The sequence below is a fragment of the Epinephelus fuscoguttatus genome, linkage group LG5 (genome assembly GCF_011397635.1).
Source record: "Epinephelus fuscoguttatus linkage group LG5, E.fuscoguttatus.final_Chr_v1".
Classification (NCBI taxonomy): Eukaryota; Metazoa; Chordata; class Actinopteri; order Perciformes; family Serranidae; genus Epinephelus; species Epinephelus fuscoguttatus.
In genome coordinates, this window is record NC_064756.1 from 3,207,859 (window position 1) to 3,225,162 (window position 17,304).

General features: G+C 41.7%; 1 protein-coding gene across 1 annotated transcript; it reads right to left on the minus strand.

Moving 5' to 3' along the window:
* Window positions 1-1,985: 1,985 nt before the first annotated feature.
* Window positions 1,986-14,710, minus strand: chp2 (calcineurin-like EF-hand protein 2). The gene is made up of 7 exons (XM_049575812.1): window positions 14,557-14,710; window positions 10,182-10,254; window positions 7,203-7,283; window positions 6,011-6,135; window positions 5,840-5,901; window positions 4,974-5,096; window positions 1,986-2,846 (listed from the first exon to the last, which is right to left on the minus strand). Exons 1-7 carry the CDS (start codon window positions 14,621-14,623, stop codon window positions 2,793-2,795), a joined length of 585 nt encoding a protein of 194 aa, XP_049431769.1. The 5' UTR covers window positions 14,624-14,710; the 3' UTR covers window positions 1,986-2,792.
* Between the last annotated feature and the right edge of the window lie 2,594 nt (window positions 14,711-17,304).

Here is a 17,304-nt window from a genome sequence, read left to right on the forward strand (position 1 = left end):
AAAAATAAACAGACAATAAAATAAATTGGTACATCACAATGCAAATAAAAATGTAACCAATAAAATTAGGTAGTACAATACAAAGAAAGCAGGTGAGAGATCGAATAAAGAGAGAATAAAGAGAACATGCAGACAGTTAATCAATCACATGAGATGGGGGATTCTCCATGTAGTTAATAAAAGGTTGCCATACTTCATAGAAAGACTTTATCTTACCTTTAGTGAGTAAGTTATTTCCTCCAGAGCTACGCAGCTGTTCACTCTGGAGAGCCACAATCCAGCAGGTAATGGGAGATCTGACTTTCATCTCATCGCAATATATTCTTTTGTCAACATCCAACAAGATTTCTGCGAGCTTGATTGAATATCTAAGTCCATCCATTTTCATCCGCTTATCCGGGGCCGGGTCGTAGGGGCAGCAGGCTGAGCAAAGCACCCCAGACATCCCTCTCCTTAGCAACACTTTCCAGCTCCTCCTGGAGGACCCCAAGGTGTTCCCAGGCCAGACGAGATATATAATCCCTCCAGTGTGTTCTGGGTCTGCCCCGGGGCCTCCTACCAGAGGGACGTGCCCAGAACACCTCCAGCGAGAGGCGCCCAGGAGGATCCTGATCAGATGCCTGAACCACCTCAACTGACCCCTTTCAACACGAAGGAGCAGCGGCTCTACTCCGAGCTCCCTAAAGATGTCCGAGCTCCTTCCCCTATCTCTAAGGCTGAGCCCAGACACCCCGCGGAGGAAACTCATTTCCTAGCTAAGTCTAATATAAGAATTTAAGAGGCTGCCCAGAAGGCATACCTCGCGACCCATTAGGAAAGTGACTCCATGGATTGTGGATGAAGCATCACAGATCCCCTGCCAGAAGCCTTGTGGTTTACTACACTGCTGGTTGCACTGAAGGACAGTGCCCCAAACTAGACCACATCTGAAGCTAAGGGGTGAGAAATTGGGTTTAAATCCATGAGGCTTGGAAGGGGTGAGATAACCATGAACACCTTTAAGGAAATGCACCATTATCCCCATCTGAACCCTTCTTGCTTTCTTCCCTTCTCTAAGAGGACAGCTGAAATTAGTTTCCATTTATAATACGATGACACAGACTCTACTGTGGAATTTCTCCATTTCTTCGTTGATTCGCAGTAAAAAGGCGAGACCCAACAGATCTGATCAACACTCAGATGACTGGAGAGTGATAATCAGGCGGCACCTGTACATCTTTCAACATCCTGATTTCTGTGTTAGAAATAAAGAACAAGGAAAATGTTTACATGGCTGGACTCAACTTCTTCATTTCGTAATCACCAGGGGAGACTGATACTCATGAAACAAAATCTGCATTGGCAGAAGACAAATGAGTAATGTGGAGTAACTGGATTCTGACATTATAGATTAAAAAAGTCATTCATCAGCCCAGTTGAAGAGAAGAGAATGCTGGCTTTGTACATTTCTGCAAACCACAAATACATTATATGTGAATGTTTCATATGTATCATATCAATGTTTCTAAATTGATCCAGTAAATGAGCGGACGTTGTCACCAAGAGGTGTCGAGGATGATGAATGGTGAAACACTTGGTGAAACCAATGCCAAGCTTCGGACCACTGCATTCAAAACCAACAAAAAACATCTCTTGTATTTTAGGGCAGCTTTTGAGGCTCCAGCTGTGGGTGTTTTTAGCGACCCTTCACTGTTTTTCCAGCAGGGATTATGCCCCCCAAATTGGGTATTTGAAGCCAAAACATGATCATTTCCTAACCATAACCAAGTGGTTTTCGTAACCAAACCTACCCACATGTTGAGTTGTTAAAAGATTCAACATATCTGCTCCATAATGATGTATAAATATATGTATCTATGGTTTGCAGTAATGTACAACATTAATTATGGTGATTGGGTTGCCTTCATTACAGATCGTGATGCCAGTTTCTAAATTTAAAGATTTATAAAAGAAAACTGCTGATAGACTCACACTGACACATAATATGATTTTAAAGTGATTTATTGAAGAGTAAATGGTACTAAAACCAAAAACATACCCTTTCGCAGGTGGACGGTTCCAACTTTTACAGTCATTCCAACATTTAATAACAAGTAGGTCTAACAAAAAAGTCTCCATTTCCACAGTTCTCTATTGTCCCACTCTTTGTCTCAGTAAGCATTCCTGCTGTCCCGTGGAGGCTGAAGACAGACATGTTCTTCATCTGAAGCCAGCCACAGTGCAAACATGTTCATGATGAATTTTCGTCAAGCAGTAGGTGGTCGATTTTTTGAAACTTTTGTTGGCTCAGACAACTTACTGTATAATCCCCAACACAAGGACGCTTTCATGGCTTTAGTTAGCAGCTGAATACACACAAACTGAAATATCTCAGCCACTACTGGATGGGTTTTTTATTAAATGTACAGACATTCATGAAACCTACTGACTTTGATGGTCTCTTTTCTTCTTCTGTTGTAGCACCATCAGCTGAAAATGTCCATTTTTTCTGTAGTTTACTTAGTTTATGTAAAATAGATAGATAAACCAACGGTAAGATGCGTAGAGTGTCTGCGTCCACGTGGTCATACATTTGGGTTACATGTGGACGGTCCATGCAAACTCTGATCTCTTCCATCCTTCTTGTTTCTCTTCAAATCTTAAAATGAATCTATCAGACAAATAACATTTCACACTTGGTTTTGTCTCCAATTTCATCTCTTCTAGCAGGTTTCAGGAAGACAACAAGTGTCCGATTGTCTTTTTTTTTTTATGTAAACAGGAAAATCCCAAACTCATAGCAAGCCATGTCTTTATCTCAGGAAGCGAATACTCATCTTGTGATCGATGTTCACTTTCTCCAGTGACTGAAAACAAAATGAAAATAATCATTTTATTGTTAAAAGCTATGTTACACACTTTTCCTATTGTACATGTAGACATTTGGTCACCTCCTTAAAAGTGCTAATTTCTTCTGTTAAATGAGAACATTTGATGATATTTAGGACTTCACTATTAGCTGTTTGCGTCGATGTTCGTTGATGTTCCTCAATCTCATATTGACATGCAAAAGAATGCTTGTCCTAATAATTATGAGCAAATTATTTCATAAAACTTCTTGTTTAGCTGAATCAATTTTATTCTTGTTTTATTACAGCAAAATGGTTTATTTCATTGTTCAAAGACTTAACAAATCACTTCAGCAAACACATTTTCTTTGAGTTTTCATCCTCGCAAAACAACTGTTACTTCTTTAATATTTAAAGAAATCAAGCAGAAAAAAAACATATATGTGCCTCTGTTATCAGGAACGTAGCCTAAACGTCACATACTAATCACACACATAACCCACTCTTCCCTCACCACTGGTATTGTCCCCTCACCCCTTAAAACAGCTGCTGTCACTCCCACACTCAAAAAACCTGGTGCCGACCCCAACAACCTCAATAACCTCCGTCCTATCTCTAATCTTCCTTTTCTTTCCAAAATCCTTGAAAAAACTGTTGCCAATCAACTTCACTCTCATCTGCTCCACAACGAACTATACGAACAATTTCAATCTGGTTTCCATCCCCTTCACTCCACTGAAACAGCCCTCCTAAAAATAACCAATGATCTCCTCCTTGCTGCTGATTCTGGTCTTTTATCCATACTCATCCTGCTTGATCTGAGTGCGGCCTTTGACACCATCTCCCACACCATCCTCCTGGACAGACTTTGCACTATTAGTATCACGCACACCCCCCTCACCTGGTTTAAATCATACCTCTCTGGCCGCACTCAGTTCATTCAGCTCAAATCATTCACTTCCCACCCCCTCCCAGTCACCACAGGTGTGCCCCAGGGCTCAGTCCTGGGGCCCCTGCTCTTCATCATTTACATCCTCCCACTTGGTCACATCCTCCGTAAGCACAATATACAGTTCCACTGCTACGCGGATGACACCCAGCTCTACATCTCCTCCAAACCAGACTCCATCCTCCCACCTTCCTCCCTCACCAACTGTCTCTTTGAAATAAAGTCCTGGTTCACATTCAATTTCCTCAAATTAAACAGTGATAAAACAGAAATGTTAATAATTGGCTCTAAATCCACTCTCAACAAATCCAATAACTTCACCATTCCATTTGACCACTCCTCCATCTCCCCTTCCCCTCAGGTAAAGAGTCTGGGTGTCATCCTCGACAGCACACTCTCCTTCACAGCACACATTAACAACATAACCCGGTCTGCCTACTTCCACCTCCGAAACATCAACTGCCTCCGCCCCTCTCTCACCCCTTCTGGTTCACAGTTTAGTCACCTCCAGACTTGACTATTGTAATTCCCTTCTGTTTGGCCTCCCCCAGAAAACCCTCCATAAACTTCAGCTGGTACAGAATTCAGCAGCTCGCATCATTTCAAGAACACCATCCACTCACCACATCACACCCATCCTGCAGCAGCTCCACTGGCTCCACATCACATACCGCATTCAATACAAAATCCTACTCCATACATACAGAGCCATCCACAGTCTTGCCCCTCCATACCTCTCTGACCACATTAATATCTCTGTACCTACCCGTACCCTCCGATCCTCTTCCTCCATCCATCTCTCTGTCCCCTCTGCTCGCCTTGTCACCATGGGGGGCCGAGCATTCAGCCGCTCGGCTCCCCAGTTTTGGAACTCCCTCCCCCCTGATCTCCGCAACACGGACTCCTTACCCCTCTTTAAAACCAGACTGAAAACCCATCTGTTCAAACTCTCATACTCCGTCTGATCTTTGCACTGTCCATTGTATTTTATTGTTTGTTTTTATCCCTGTTTTTATGCACTTCTGTACTTTTGTAAGGTGACCTTGAGTGCCATGAAAGGCGCCCTTAAATAAAATGTATTATTATTATTATTATTAAACTGAAACCAAATTACTTAAAATGATTGTGCTGTTTTGGTTCATATTATTATCCCCAATTGTCTATGTGGTCACTACTTTAGTTTGCCTCCCTCTCACCTTCCTGAACTCGTCGAAGGAGATGGCGTCGTCTTGGTCCAGGTCAGCCTCCTGGATGGCTCGCTCAGCGATGCTCTGCAACTGCTCCTCTGTCACCTGCATCCCCAGCATCGACCGCAGCACCTGTCGTTCACGGTTAGTGATCAATCAGTAATCACATCCAGAAATGACTGGACTCTTACCTAGATTCAACTCCTCTTGGCGCTAATGTGGAAGCTTCATTTCCTTGTGGTGTGCCTCAAGGGTCGATTCTGGGCCCTATTCCATTCTCTGTATGCATAATATATGGTTAGATTTCTATGCAGATGATACACTATTATATCCTCCTGTCATTCCTATTGAAACACGTCGTTTGGTTGGCCTAAAGGATGTTTTTAAAGGATATTAAGTGTTGGATGTATTTTTTCATACTTCATCTTAAGCTGTATTGATTTCCTTCCAGAAGACTCTCCAAAAGTGTGCACTATTAAACACATTGGTATGATTTATCACAGCATATGTAACCATTTTAAGGGGCCTCTTTTGAGATGCTGATTATATGTATGGGCAGTAGAGAAGTCCATTATGCTGCAGGAGTCATTGTAGATGTTTCTGTGTTCATTCATTTTTATATTTAAGCCACAACTCTGGTCAATTGTAATCCATTGTGATTTTCTGCATCCAAACTGCCCTTGTAAGTGAACTGGCAAGATGCAAACATTTCATTAAAGTTGCACCTTTTTTGTATTGCAGGGACTCTGGGTAATGCAGTGAAGTAGTCATAACTTTCATCACATAAATCTACCTGAAAGCACTCAGTCTGAGTACAAGCAGTACCATTTATAGAGTTTTAGGGAGACAAAGTGATGAGTTTAACAGTTACAGACCTGAAGAAGCTCGGCTCTGGAAATTTTTCCATCTCTGTCCTGATCGTACAACTGGAAAGCAACTGCACACAAACAGACAAAATCATTTTCTTAGAGGAAAAATCACCAGTGGATCTCAGGTCATCGACTACAAATGAAAAGCTTGAGCAGAACAAACCAAAGCCGACTGACATTTGAGTTTCCTGGTCCTGCTGTTGGCCGGCTCCGGCTGTGCTCCATCTCTGGTACGGTTTGATTCTGTGGGACGGAAATGAGCCAGAACCCGCACAAAGGTGGGAAAGTCCACCGTCTCCTGTCTGGAGAGAGTGAGAGGAAAAGGAAATGTTTCCTGTTTCCCATTCAAGGTGCCTAACAAACACAGGATGGACCATAAACTACTCTGAAAGATGGCTGCTGTCAAGTCCAAACCCTTGTAACTCAAGCTCCGTTCCAGTTTGTCAGATGAGATATTTAATGCTTCTCTGTGGTTGAATAAGTACTGACGGACTCCATCTTCTGCTCTCAGATTTTTTTTTTGGATTCTTAACCATTTGTCTCAAGTTCAGAGCTTTGTGATTCGAAAACAACAAATGCAAAATGTAATAATTTCTCTGTGATAATTTATATAACTGATACCACAAGACAGCAGAAAATGTTCAATTATCAGAAATACTGTTGGCCCTGTTTAAACAATCTATAGCCCATGGTCTTAAGTGCATTAAGGGCGTGTCTAACTAATTTTTTGCTAGTTAAACAAGGCATAATCTGGGCCCAGAGAAGTGTAGGGGGAATGGCAGCACGTTCTCCGATCTCGTCAGATATCAACATTTGGTCATGGACGTTCAACGTTAAGATATGATGTGCAAGGTACCCTGGGTGTGTCAACAACAAACACATGTGGTCACGTTTAGCCAAAACATGCACATGGTCGGGTTTAGGGAAAAAAAAACTGGGTTTGGCTTTACAATCACATGGGAAGCAAACACTAGCCTCCAAAGTGAACGTCAGGAAACTCTGGCGGGGAAAGTGTTAAATAGGCTGTATTGCAGCCACTATAAGGTACAATTATGTATTGCAGTTTTTGCCCAAAAATGGCTCTTTTGATAGTAAAGGCTGCCGACCACTGGTCTAACCACACCTCATTTTAAGACCTACCATGACGGTCTGATGCTGGCAATGACAGTCAGGCTGTGCTGTGTGCCGGTTTGTGCAGGGTGAAATATCAGGCCCTATACTGCACTTTGCAACTTAGTCAGTGTTTATGGAAAGTAGCTGTAAGCGAGATGTCCTTAATGGTCTAAAACCTGAATGAGAAACAGCATTACAGTCAATAACAATCTGATCTCATCCACTCTAAAAAGGAAACATTAGCAGGCTGCTGCACCCTGGAGAGAAGAAGGCACTTATGATTCTGTCTCCGATGGGATTCAAGGCCAACTCCCGAACTGCTCCGAAATCCTCAGGCCTGAGACACACAGAGAGAATATATCACACAGCCACCACAGAATTAAGCATTACTGATATAACTTCAGATCACTTCAGTGGAATATTAATTGATTATTAGAAACAGATTTCAGTGGAGAAGTTAAAGTTCAACAAGTTTCTAACAAAAACTGAAGATTCATGAAGGTAAGGATTTATTGCAGGAGTTTGAAGGGAGTGAGCCCTTTATAACTGCTAGCATGCAGTAATACAATGCTATCTGTGAATTAGTTAATGAAACAAGCTGTTAGCCTTGATGCACAAATACATTTTCACCTTTTAAAAAAGCAGAACGCAGATGGAGAAAAAGTAAGCTGACTGTTCATTATCAGATATATCACAAACAACTCATAACTTACAACAAGGCAATTAAACGCATCAGCTAAGCACATTTCTCCAAACTTATACAAGATAATCACAATAGCCCCAAATTCCCTTTTACAACCACTGACCTTTTAATTAACCCAGTTTTTAGTAAGTCAGACAGTTTGCCCTCTAACTCTACATGTGAGGAGTTTGCAGTCCACTTCAGAGACAAGATAGACACTATTAGAGCAAATTTACAGCAACCTAAGAGTTTTAGTATGGAAGAACCTCTGTGTGAGGAAACACTGGAGAAGTTTGGAGAAGATGGCGAGCTCTCTAAAGCAAGGCCCTTGCTATATATATATATATATATAAGGCTACGAAAACCAAACAAATTTTATTTTATAGCGATTATACACTTATATAAACATATTAATGGGAAGAATATTCAGATTCAGATTCAGATTTGACAATAAACCATGCCAAATATTACACACTGGCCCTTTAAAGAAGTTTATAGCTGTTTGGATGAGCATGTTCTTCATATAGTAAACTGTTCTCTTCAGACAGGGCACTTAAAACTGCTGTGGTGAAGCCCCTTCTGAAGAGAAGCAATCTAGACCCATCAATTGTTAATAACTTCAGACCTGTGTCAAATCTTCCCTTTTTCAGCAAAATTTTAGAGAAACTAGTTTTTAATCAGTTAAACGAGTTTTTAGATTCAAACAAAGTTCTTGAACAGTACCAATCTGATTTTCGGGCCAATCATAGCACTGAAACGGAACTAATCAAGGTTGTAAACGAGATTAGGTCAAATATGGAAACTAAAAAGGTCACAGTACTTGTCCTACTTGACTTAACTGCAGCCTTTGACACAGTAGACCACTCAGTTCTTTTAAATAGACTTCACACTATGATTGGACTATCTGGCACTGTTCTTAACTGGTTTGAATCATATCTTTTAAACAGGGAATTTTCTGTTGGCATTGATGACTGCTCCTCCAAACGCTATAAAATGGACTGTGGAGTCCCCCAAGGTTCGATTTTAGGTCCAGTACTTTTTAATCTTTACATGCTGCTACTTGGAGGGGTCGTCAGGAGGCACGGCATACAATTCCATAGTTATGCTGATGATACACAGCTATATATTGCCCATGTCTCATGATGACCCAAAGCCACTTGATGCACTTTTTAGCTGTATTTTAGATAAGTGCATAAGTGCTGGATGGCAGAGAACTTTCTACAGCTCAACCAGTACAAAACAGAATTTTTAGTTATTGGGTCTGAAGCACAGAGAGAGAAACTGCATACAAAACTACAAACACTGGCTCTGGAACCATGTCAAAAAGTAAAAAATCTTGGGGTAATAATTGATGCTGACTTCAGTTTTGAGCCCCACATTAAGAGTATAACAAAAACAGCATTTTATCATTTGAAAACATTTCCAGAGTCAGGCCGTTTCTCTCTAATGCCAATGCAGAGACTCTAGTGCATGCTTTTATCACCTGCAGAATTGATTATTGTAATGCTCTTCTTTCTGGTCTTCCTAAGAAGACCATTAAACCATTACAACAAGTTCAAAATGCAGCCGCTCGAGTTCTGATGAGGACCAGAAAGAGAGCACACATTACTCCCATCCTGGAGTCTCTGCATTGGCTTCCTGTTAGCTTCAGAATTGATTTTAAGATTTTTTATTAGTTTTTAAAGTTCTTAATGGTCTTGGTCCTTCTTATTTATCAGATTTGCTTTTAACCTATCAGCACTCTAGGACCCTCAGGTCCTCTGGTAGTAGACTGTGAATTATTCCAGAAGTTAGAACTTAAACCCACGATGAGGCGTCCTTTTCTTACTACGGCCCACGTCCGTGGAACAGCCTGCCAGAGGATCTGAGGGCAGCAGAGAGTGTGGATATTTTCAAAGGCAAACCCAAGACCTGCCTTTTTAGTTTGGCTTTTAGTTGATTTTTACTGATCTATTTATTCTTATTTATTTACTTATTTCTCATCTATTTATTGAACTTTTTTAGACATTTTATCATTGTTATATATTTTAAATCCTTTATTTATTTCTTATTAATAACTTTTTGTCATGTATCTAATATGCTTTTAAAGTTATCTATTTAGCAATTTATTTCTATTTATCTATATACTTTCATTTATGTAGATTGTTCTGGGGCATTTGTCTTTTTATTCTGTGAAGCACTTTTGTTACAATTTATTGTATGAAAATGTGCCATATAAATGAAGCTTGATTGATTGATTGACTTAATTAATGGACACCACTTTACTGGAGAGTTTGATCATGTTCAAAATGCAGGGACCTCGAAAGGAACTCCAGATTTTCCTCATTTTGATTTTGTGGTTAAAAACCATAATGAATAAATCGGAGAAAAATTCCATAAACTCTGGCTGCTCTCACTCTCTCTATTACAAACACATGTGTGTTCAGGATCAAAAATCCCGATCTGGCTCCTTCACACAGAATTCGTCCACATGAACATCTCAATGTGATAATTATGACAGCCTGTTGTTTACATGAAGCATTTTTCTGCACAATGGTGTGTGGGCGCACCGACCTGAGCTCTCCTCTCTGGTCGCTATCCAGAAACTCAAACCTCTCGTACAGACGAAGGATGTGAGCAGCAGAGACTGAAACACAAAGAAGGTTTGATTACACACAGGCTGATTGATGGAAACCATAACACTGAACATGTTTCACAACCAGCAGCTTGGATATATCAGTGGTTCATTCTGCAGCAGGTCACATTTCACACCGCAGCTGCTGTGTTGACTTTTCCTTATTGTTTAAACTGAAACACACAGCAGAGAACAGAGGACAGGTCTCTACCTTATACTGTTACCTTTCACTTTAGACCACAGGAGAGGTGGTCTCTGAGTCTGTTATTCAGACGATCCAGCTTTAAGTTATCACTGTGTTTTATCTGAGTGCCTTTATCATGAGCAGGGGCCATTTTGAAAGTAATTCTTTGTGGTGTGTCAGAAAAGAAAATCGTGTGAGTTAGGTTGTTTCTTGCATTAAAACTACGGAACGCAGAGGGGCTCTAAACATGTTATACCAACATACCAATCCCTTTTTGACGTAGCGACAATGTTGACCAATGTGGGCACTTGTTAGTCGACAGATTTGGCAACCTACCTATCAGCTGTCTTCTGCACAACTTCAATTAAATATTTGGACTATCAAAAATACTACACTGAAGTTTGTGAAAGACAGGTGAGACATGTAGCCAACACTACTCACGAACAGGAGCCCTGTCAGAAAAGGGTTGGTATGTTGATGCCAACCAATGCCATGGAAAATTTAATGTTCTAAACGTGTTACGACAGCAGACATGCTCTTGTTAACAGGGTATTTTCTGTCATCTTGATGCACATTTGACGTGTTACGATGTTATATGTGTTGTCTGTTAAGACAAACAAATTTGACTTATTAAAGCCCCTACAAGGAACTTTCATTTTCAGTTGCTTTTGGCGACCCTGTGGACAAAAGCAGTAGTGTTTTGCCGGAATGAAGCCTACATTTCCCATGAGCTCTAGTGCGTATTGTCGTAAAGACGCTTACCTGGCTCATGCATGTGTTTGTTTTGGGGATGAATGAAACAACAAGACGGGAAAACTTTGCCCCCGCTCCTATCGGGGATCCCAGCTCACCTCTGCCGCACCCCAGCTCCACCTCTCTGGCGTAAGCGCCACCGCCGCCGGGGTAAACGCAGCGGTTGGCTGGTAAGGCTGAAGGCCTTTTTGGCGAGCACTTCCACAGCTTCTTGGACTGAGTATGGAGCAGTGCCTCGCCTCTTTATTTCTCGGCACTCGTTGGACCCTGTCGACGCCTGGCTGGTACCTGTCGTCGGCCCGGATGAGGTGTTCCAGCCCCGTGGCCCCTGCTCTCCTCGTCCCCGCTGGCGTGGGGTGAATCTGCGCAACCTGCGGCCTCTGTGTGTGGCTCCCCGGACAGCTAACGCCGTGGACCCGCCGGCTCCTGCCAGGATTGGGCTGGTAAATGCTAGATCGCTAGTGAACAAAACGTTTATCCTGAAGGATTTCCTGACTTCCCGAGGATTGGATTTTCTCTGTGTGACTGAGACGTGGCTGACTGTTGGTGAGTCCAGTGCTTTCACAGAACTTTTACCCGATGATTGCTGCTATTTTAACGACTATTTATAAGAGTCACTATAAATGTAAGCAGCTAGGTAAGATGACGTGTGCCGTGTGAGTGCCGTAAATCGTTTCGTCCTGGAAGCGACCTGGGCAGACCCGGAGACAGTTTCCTAAAGGTATGGATATACACTATATAGAAATAGCTTATCTTCACACCGATGGTCTCATTTGCTGTTGTAGGTCACGCACAGACATCAGCAGAAACCACAGACTTTTGCATATCCAGTTAAAAGTTCCTTGGAGTGGCTTTAATACGAAGGTCAAAATAAATGTTTTAGAGCCCCTACGCGAGCTGAATCTCAGATCTTGGATGCTGCATTACAACAACAGTAACTGAGCTCTTAGGAATAAAGATGACACAATGATTGTGAGAATAAGATCACCACAGGATACTGATTATTAATCTAGAAATGAAGGCTTGGAAAAGGATGAGTGGGAATGAGAACATGTGCTGTCACATCATGATCACATGATCTGATCCAGGAACTACATACAGAAAAGTAAAGATCATTATGCTTTCGTATGACATTAAACCCATCAGATGGTTCACTGTACAACAACCCAGACGCTGTCGGATAATATTGGCACTGTACGTTTCTGCAAACAAAATTACACTTGTAAGATTCAGGTTTCTTAAGTGACGTAGTATATGAGCTGATTTGGTCATTCAGAGGTGGGGGTGGACGGTGGACAGTGGGTTACCTAGGCAACATGCCTGCCAAGTCTCAGACTGTTTAAGACCAACAAACAACAAAACAGGTCATAGAGAGTCATTGCTGTGTTTGATTGTGCCACAAAACTGGGATCTTTCTAATTATTACCAACTTGTTTTCGTGCCTTAACCTAACCACATGTCCCCCTCATTTCCATGGACAAAATCTCAAACCTTTTCCATGACCTTTTCAAGGACCTTTAATGAAATTTTCATTTTGGAAAAGCACAGACATCACTGTGTCTGCTGCACCTGCTGGCCTGGTTACGGTACTTTTCTAGACACACACGCAGGAGAGTTCCATAACAAACGGCGCCACACTACATCACACACACACATAACTAATCTAAAAGCAGACTAATCTAAACTAATCTAAAAGCAGAAGACTTGGCCGGTATAAGTCCTGGAAAATGAGAACTGTGCAAGTTTTCCGTTTGTATCAAGCATCAAACAAGTTGTTTAAGTTCATTTGTCTTACTTGACATTGCACGTCCTTCAATGGCGACTACTGAGCATCGCAGTGTTGATGCTGAAACGATATATCGTGCAGCCCTACGTTAACGCTTAGTAGAGCTACGTTACATCAGCGGTTAACTTACAGTAAATACATTTGCCGTTATGTCACATTACATGGAGGGTTATCCCCTGAAGATTACTGTAACAATTAATTTCATTACAAGCAATAATAGTCCATGACTTTTCCAAGCCTGGAAGATGAGACTGTGAAATTCCATGACTTTTCCAGGTTTTCCATGACCGTGAGAACCCTGTATATAATAGAGTTCATAGCCTTCCTTTTGTCACAATCTGAGCGAGCTGCACATTTATTGATGGTGATAGAACATGGAAATTACCATAAAACATCGTTCTTGACACCAACACTGACATTTAATGTTTTATTTGTTAACTGAGCTAAACATGAACAAATATTCTGATTGTTTGTCATTCAAAGACCAAGAAATGCTCAGTATCCTACATACTAGTGATGTTACTGACGCTCGGGGTCAGCCCAGTCGCCAGGAGAAAATGTTGGCATTGCACATTTCAACCACGGATACATCTGTACGTTTCATACTGATCATATCAACGTCTCAAAAGTGTCATAGTGTATGAGCTGACTGGATGACACACAGACCACTGTTCAAGATCAACAGACGACAAAACAGAGCTACGTTATGTCAATGGCTAAAAAATAAATTCACAGTCATTTCCACAGACTTATCCAGGTTTTCCATGACCCTCTGAACCCTGCACATAACAACAAATGTAACGTAAACGTGGTCTGCAGAAATGTACGATGCCAACATGTTGTTCTGGCTCTTGGGTTGTGTACAGAGCAGCACAGCGAGCAGTTATCTGTTCAGTTTGTGGTAGACAATCTCCACAGTGTCTGTATCAGTGCGGACAGTTCAGGGTGTTCACACACAAACTGAGATAAACAGCAGGTGAAACAACACTGATGAGTTTAACAGCGTTCACTGTGCTGCTATCAGAGAGCTCACACTGAGGCCGTAGCACAACCCAACTCACACTATTTCAAATTCAGACACAGTTTTGATGTAAATGAATTTTCCAGGGGGTGTTTTTGTCCCTTAAATCACAACTAAAGTCTTTAATATCTGTGGAAAGTGTTTCCAAACTCAGGAGGGTACGTTTCCGGTCTATTTGTATTATTGATGGATCAATTCCAGCAGGAAACCTCCTCTCTGTCAGCTGTGGCTTCATGTTTCACAGCTGCCTCCGTCCTTCAGAGTCAGAATTCATGACTGTTTATCTGTGATGGCTCATCAGAGAGCAGAGACCATTTGTGTCAGGAATTTAAACTCCTCAAACTTCAGTTATGTATTCAGATGAAGGTAAAATATGACTGGAGTCCAGAACAATCATCCAACAGACTCGTGACTCGCGACTGACTGAACTCAAGAGACTCAAATCATTGCTGCCATTTTTTCTTTAGTCTGCAGAACTCGACTGTTGAGGCTGCTCTCTGCTCCTAGTTTCCCACAACCTGCTCTTTGTCTCAGATTTTGCACAAAAACAAGCAACAGATGTGAACTCACAGCCAGTTTCCTGCATGAGCTGCTGGGCATTGGGGATGTTGTTCATGCTGGAGCTGTTGGAGCCCATCCTGCTGCTACAACACAAACCTGACTTGTGATTTTAGTTTCCTGGAGGCGTCTGGCTGCAGTTTGAGCAGGCTGACTGTATCTCTCTGTCTGCACCCTGCGGCCACGCCACAGATATGACGGACGGGTTGCTCAGCCAATCACTACTCACCTAACAGGCACTCACTGACCAATGAGCATCCTAGATCCCACATTCACTGTAACAATGATGTTTGGAGAGCAGATAAACTAGACATGCAAAGAATTTCTCTGCAATTAATAATTGACTCATTCAAGTTGTTTCCATGAGCCAATCACCAGAATGATGGCATGTGTGCAAACCACGTCACATTTGTCGACAAAGTGGACACATTCAAACTTAACTTTTCTTCATGATTCAACAAAGCTGTGGTAAACATGTGCTTCAAGAAAAAGAAAACTCTCGGTTATGGTTGTGAAGAGTTGGCTCCAGATACCCACTTTTAGGGTCACAATGACAGCAGAAAATGCACCAATGTCTCAGTGAGAAATATCCATATATTCATTATGCCCACTAGCTCACCTGGCAGAGTGGGCGCCCCACGTACCAAGGCTGTGTCCTTGCTGCAGCAGCTGTGGGTTCAAATCCAACCTGCAGCCCTTTGCTTCATGTCATCCCCCCTCTCATTCTCTTTCATGCTACAGCTTTCAAATGAAGGCAAAAAAACCCAAATGTCTTTAAAACAAATTGCTTTTTGTGGCACACTTTGACAGCACAAAATGAGGACATGTTGGTTAGTTTTATGTTGAGAACACACACACACACACACACACACACGAGTAGGGTGTTTTTAACATCTGCGGTGACACATATTAACTGCTTTTCGCAGCACCATCTTGACAGGAAACACAGTGAAGTCTCCGTAAAAAACAACTGTTTTTTGGATCACTGTCCAGGCGGGAAACGCAGCGATATCTCACGGAAAAACAACCACATTTCACAGAGATGTTGATATGATACATGTGAAACGTACAAATGTAATGTATTCTGTGTTTCCGGCTGGTTTTAATGATGCACATCTACAACACAGCTTGTTCCTCAGTGTGTTGACTAAATGGAGCTGATATTGTTCAATAAGGACAAGTAATAGAGGGAATCGCCTTGCTGTTTACAAATACTTCCGGGTAGAAAACGGGAACTGCCCATTGGTTCGACATCCCATTGTTCCGACCATATTAAACCCATTGTTCCGAAGTCCCGTTGTTCTGAAATCATCATGATGCCCTGTGGTTAAGGTCTGGTCAGGTTTAGGCACAAAAACCACTTGGTTAGGGTCAGGAAAAGATCATGGTGTGGGTTAAAATGAAAAAGAAAGTGACAAACACATAAGCTGTGAGCCTGCTTCGCCTCAAGCCTTTCCCAGCTGACCCAGAGCCGGTTGCGGCGCACCATCAAGGTAGAAATACGCCTGCCGGGAGCCGTTCAGCACAGCGGAGAGCTCCCCACACAACCCCGACCCCAGAGTTAATAACAGGAGGTTATGGTGTTTCACTCTCTCCTCTCTATGACACTTGTATCTCGACCAGTAGCCTACTTTTGTTGCGTTTGCTGATCCTCTATGGTACACAAATACAGTAATAATCACATATCGGAACAACGGGACGTCGGCCTAACGAGAGGTCGGACCAATGACATGGACCCGTCTGTAATAACTCAGTGACTCAATAAATGGTCTGTGAAAAAAATATTTTTTCCAGCAGATGTCTTAGTTACAACATGATTGAGCTAACTGGAGTAGTTTCATGTTGTAACTGACAACGGGAGGCTTTTAACAGATGACGTCCTGATGTTAGCGTTGCTGCTGGTGTTAGCTGTCCCTGTCAGCTGCAGCCACTGATGCTTTCTAGACATTTGTGATTCCCCATAACTGAATAAATACCACACATAGCAACACAAAACTGCTTTGCTAGCTCAATCATGCTGTAACTAAGACATCCGCTGGAAAATATATTTTTTTCACGGACTGTTTATTGAGTTACTGAGGTATTACAGACACTGCTAACGGCTAACAGCTAACAGCTAACAGATCAGCTAATCTACGATAACCATGTTATTAATTACAAAACGTGCACACAGAAATAGTAATGTTTGTTCAATCATTGTGTTTATAGACTTTACAAACATCAGATTAGTCTAAACGGTGATACAGTGATGTGAAAAATGTGAGATATATATACATATATATATATATATATATATACATATATATATACATATGTATATATATATATATATATATATATATATATATATATATATATATAGCTAAACTCTGCTGGTTTTCTATCCGGAAGTATTTGTAAACAACAAGGCGATTCCCTCTATAGCTCCTGGAGTTTGAGCTCACACTGTCATTCTGTTAATGGACACTAGATGGAGCCATATCCAAATAAATGCATGCTCTCCAATGTCCTCAGAAGAACTGCAAAATCCCCAGGAATGGGTCCTTGGACTTGTATCTTTGACAGCACAAAGGGAGGACATGTTGGTTAGTTTTATGTTGAGTCAATGAAGAAAGACAACACGCACTCTCAAAAAAGAAGAAAAAAGTCTGGAGGTGCTCGGCAACAGAACAACAGTATAAAGAAGAAAAAGCCAGCAACACTCGGTGTCCTTCGTAGGCAACTTTTAATACCTCGCTGGTACAGATGGTTAAACACACA

What these genes read in the sequence shown, in the direction of transcription:
- chp2 (XM_049575812.1), bottom strand. Translation starts at nt 14,623, where the DNA reads ATGGGCTCCAACAGCTCCAGCATGAACAACATCCCCAATGCCCAGCAG. An exon ending in GCTCATGCAGGAAACTGGCT is followed by an intron (nt 10,255 to 14,556) that starts GTGAGTTCACAT and finishes TTTGTGTTTCAG; the next exon opens with TCTCTGCTGCTCACATCCTT. An exon ending in CCAGAGCCGAGCTTCTTCAG is followed by an intron (nt 5,097 to 5,839) that starts GTCTGTAACTGT and finishes CGTGAACGACAG; the next exon opens with GTGCTGCGGTCGATGCTGGG.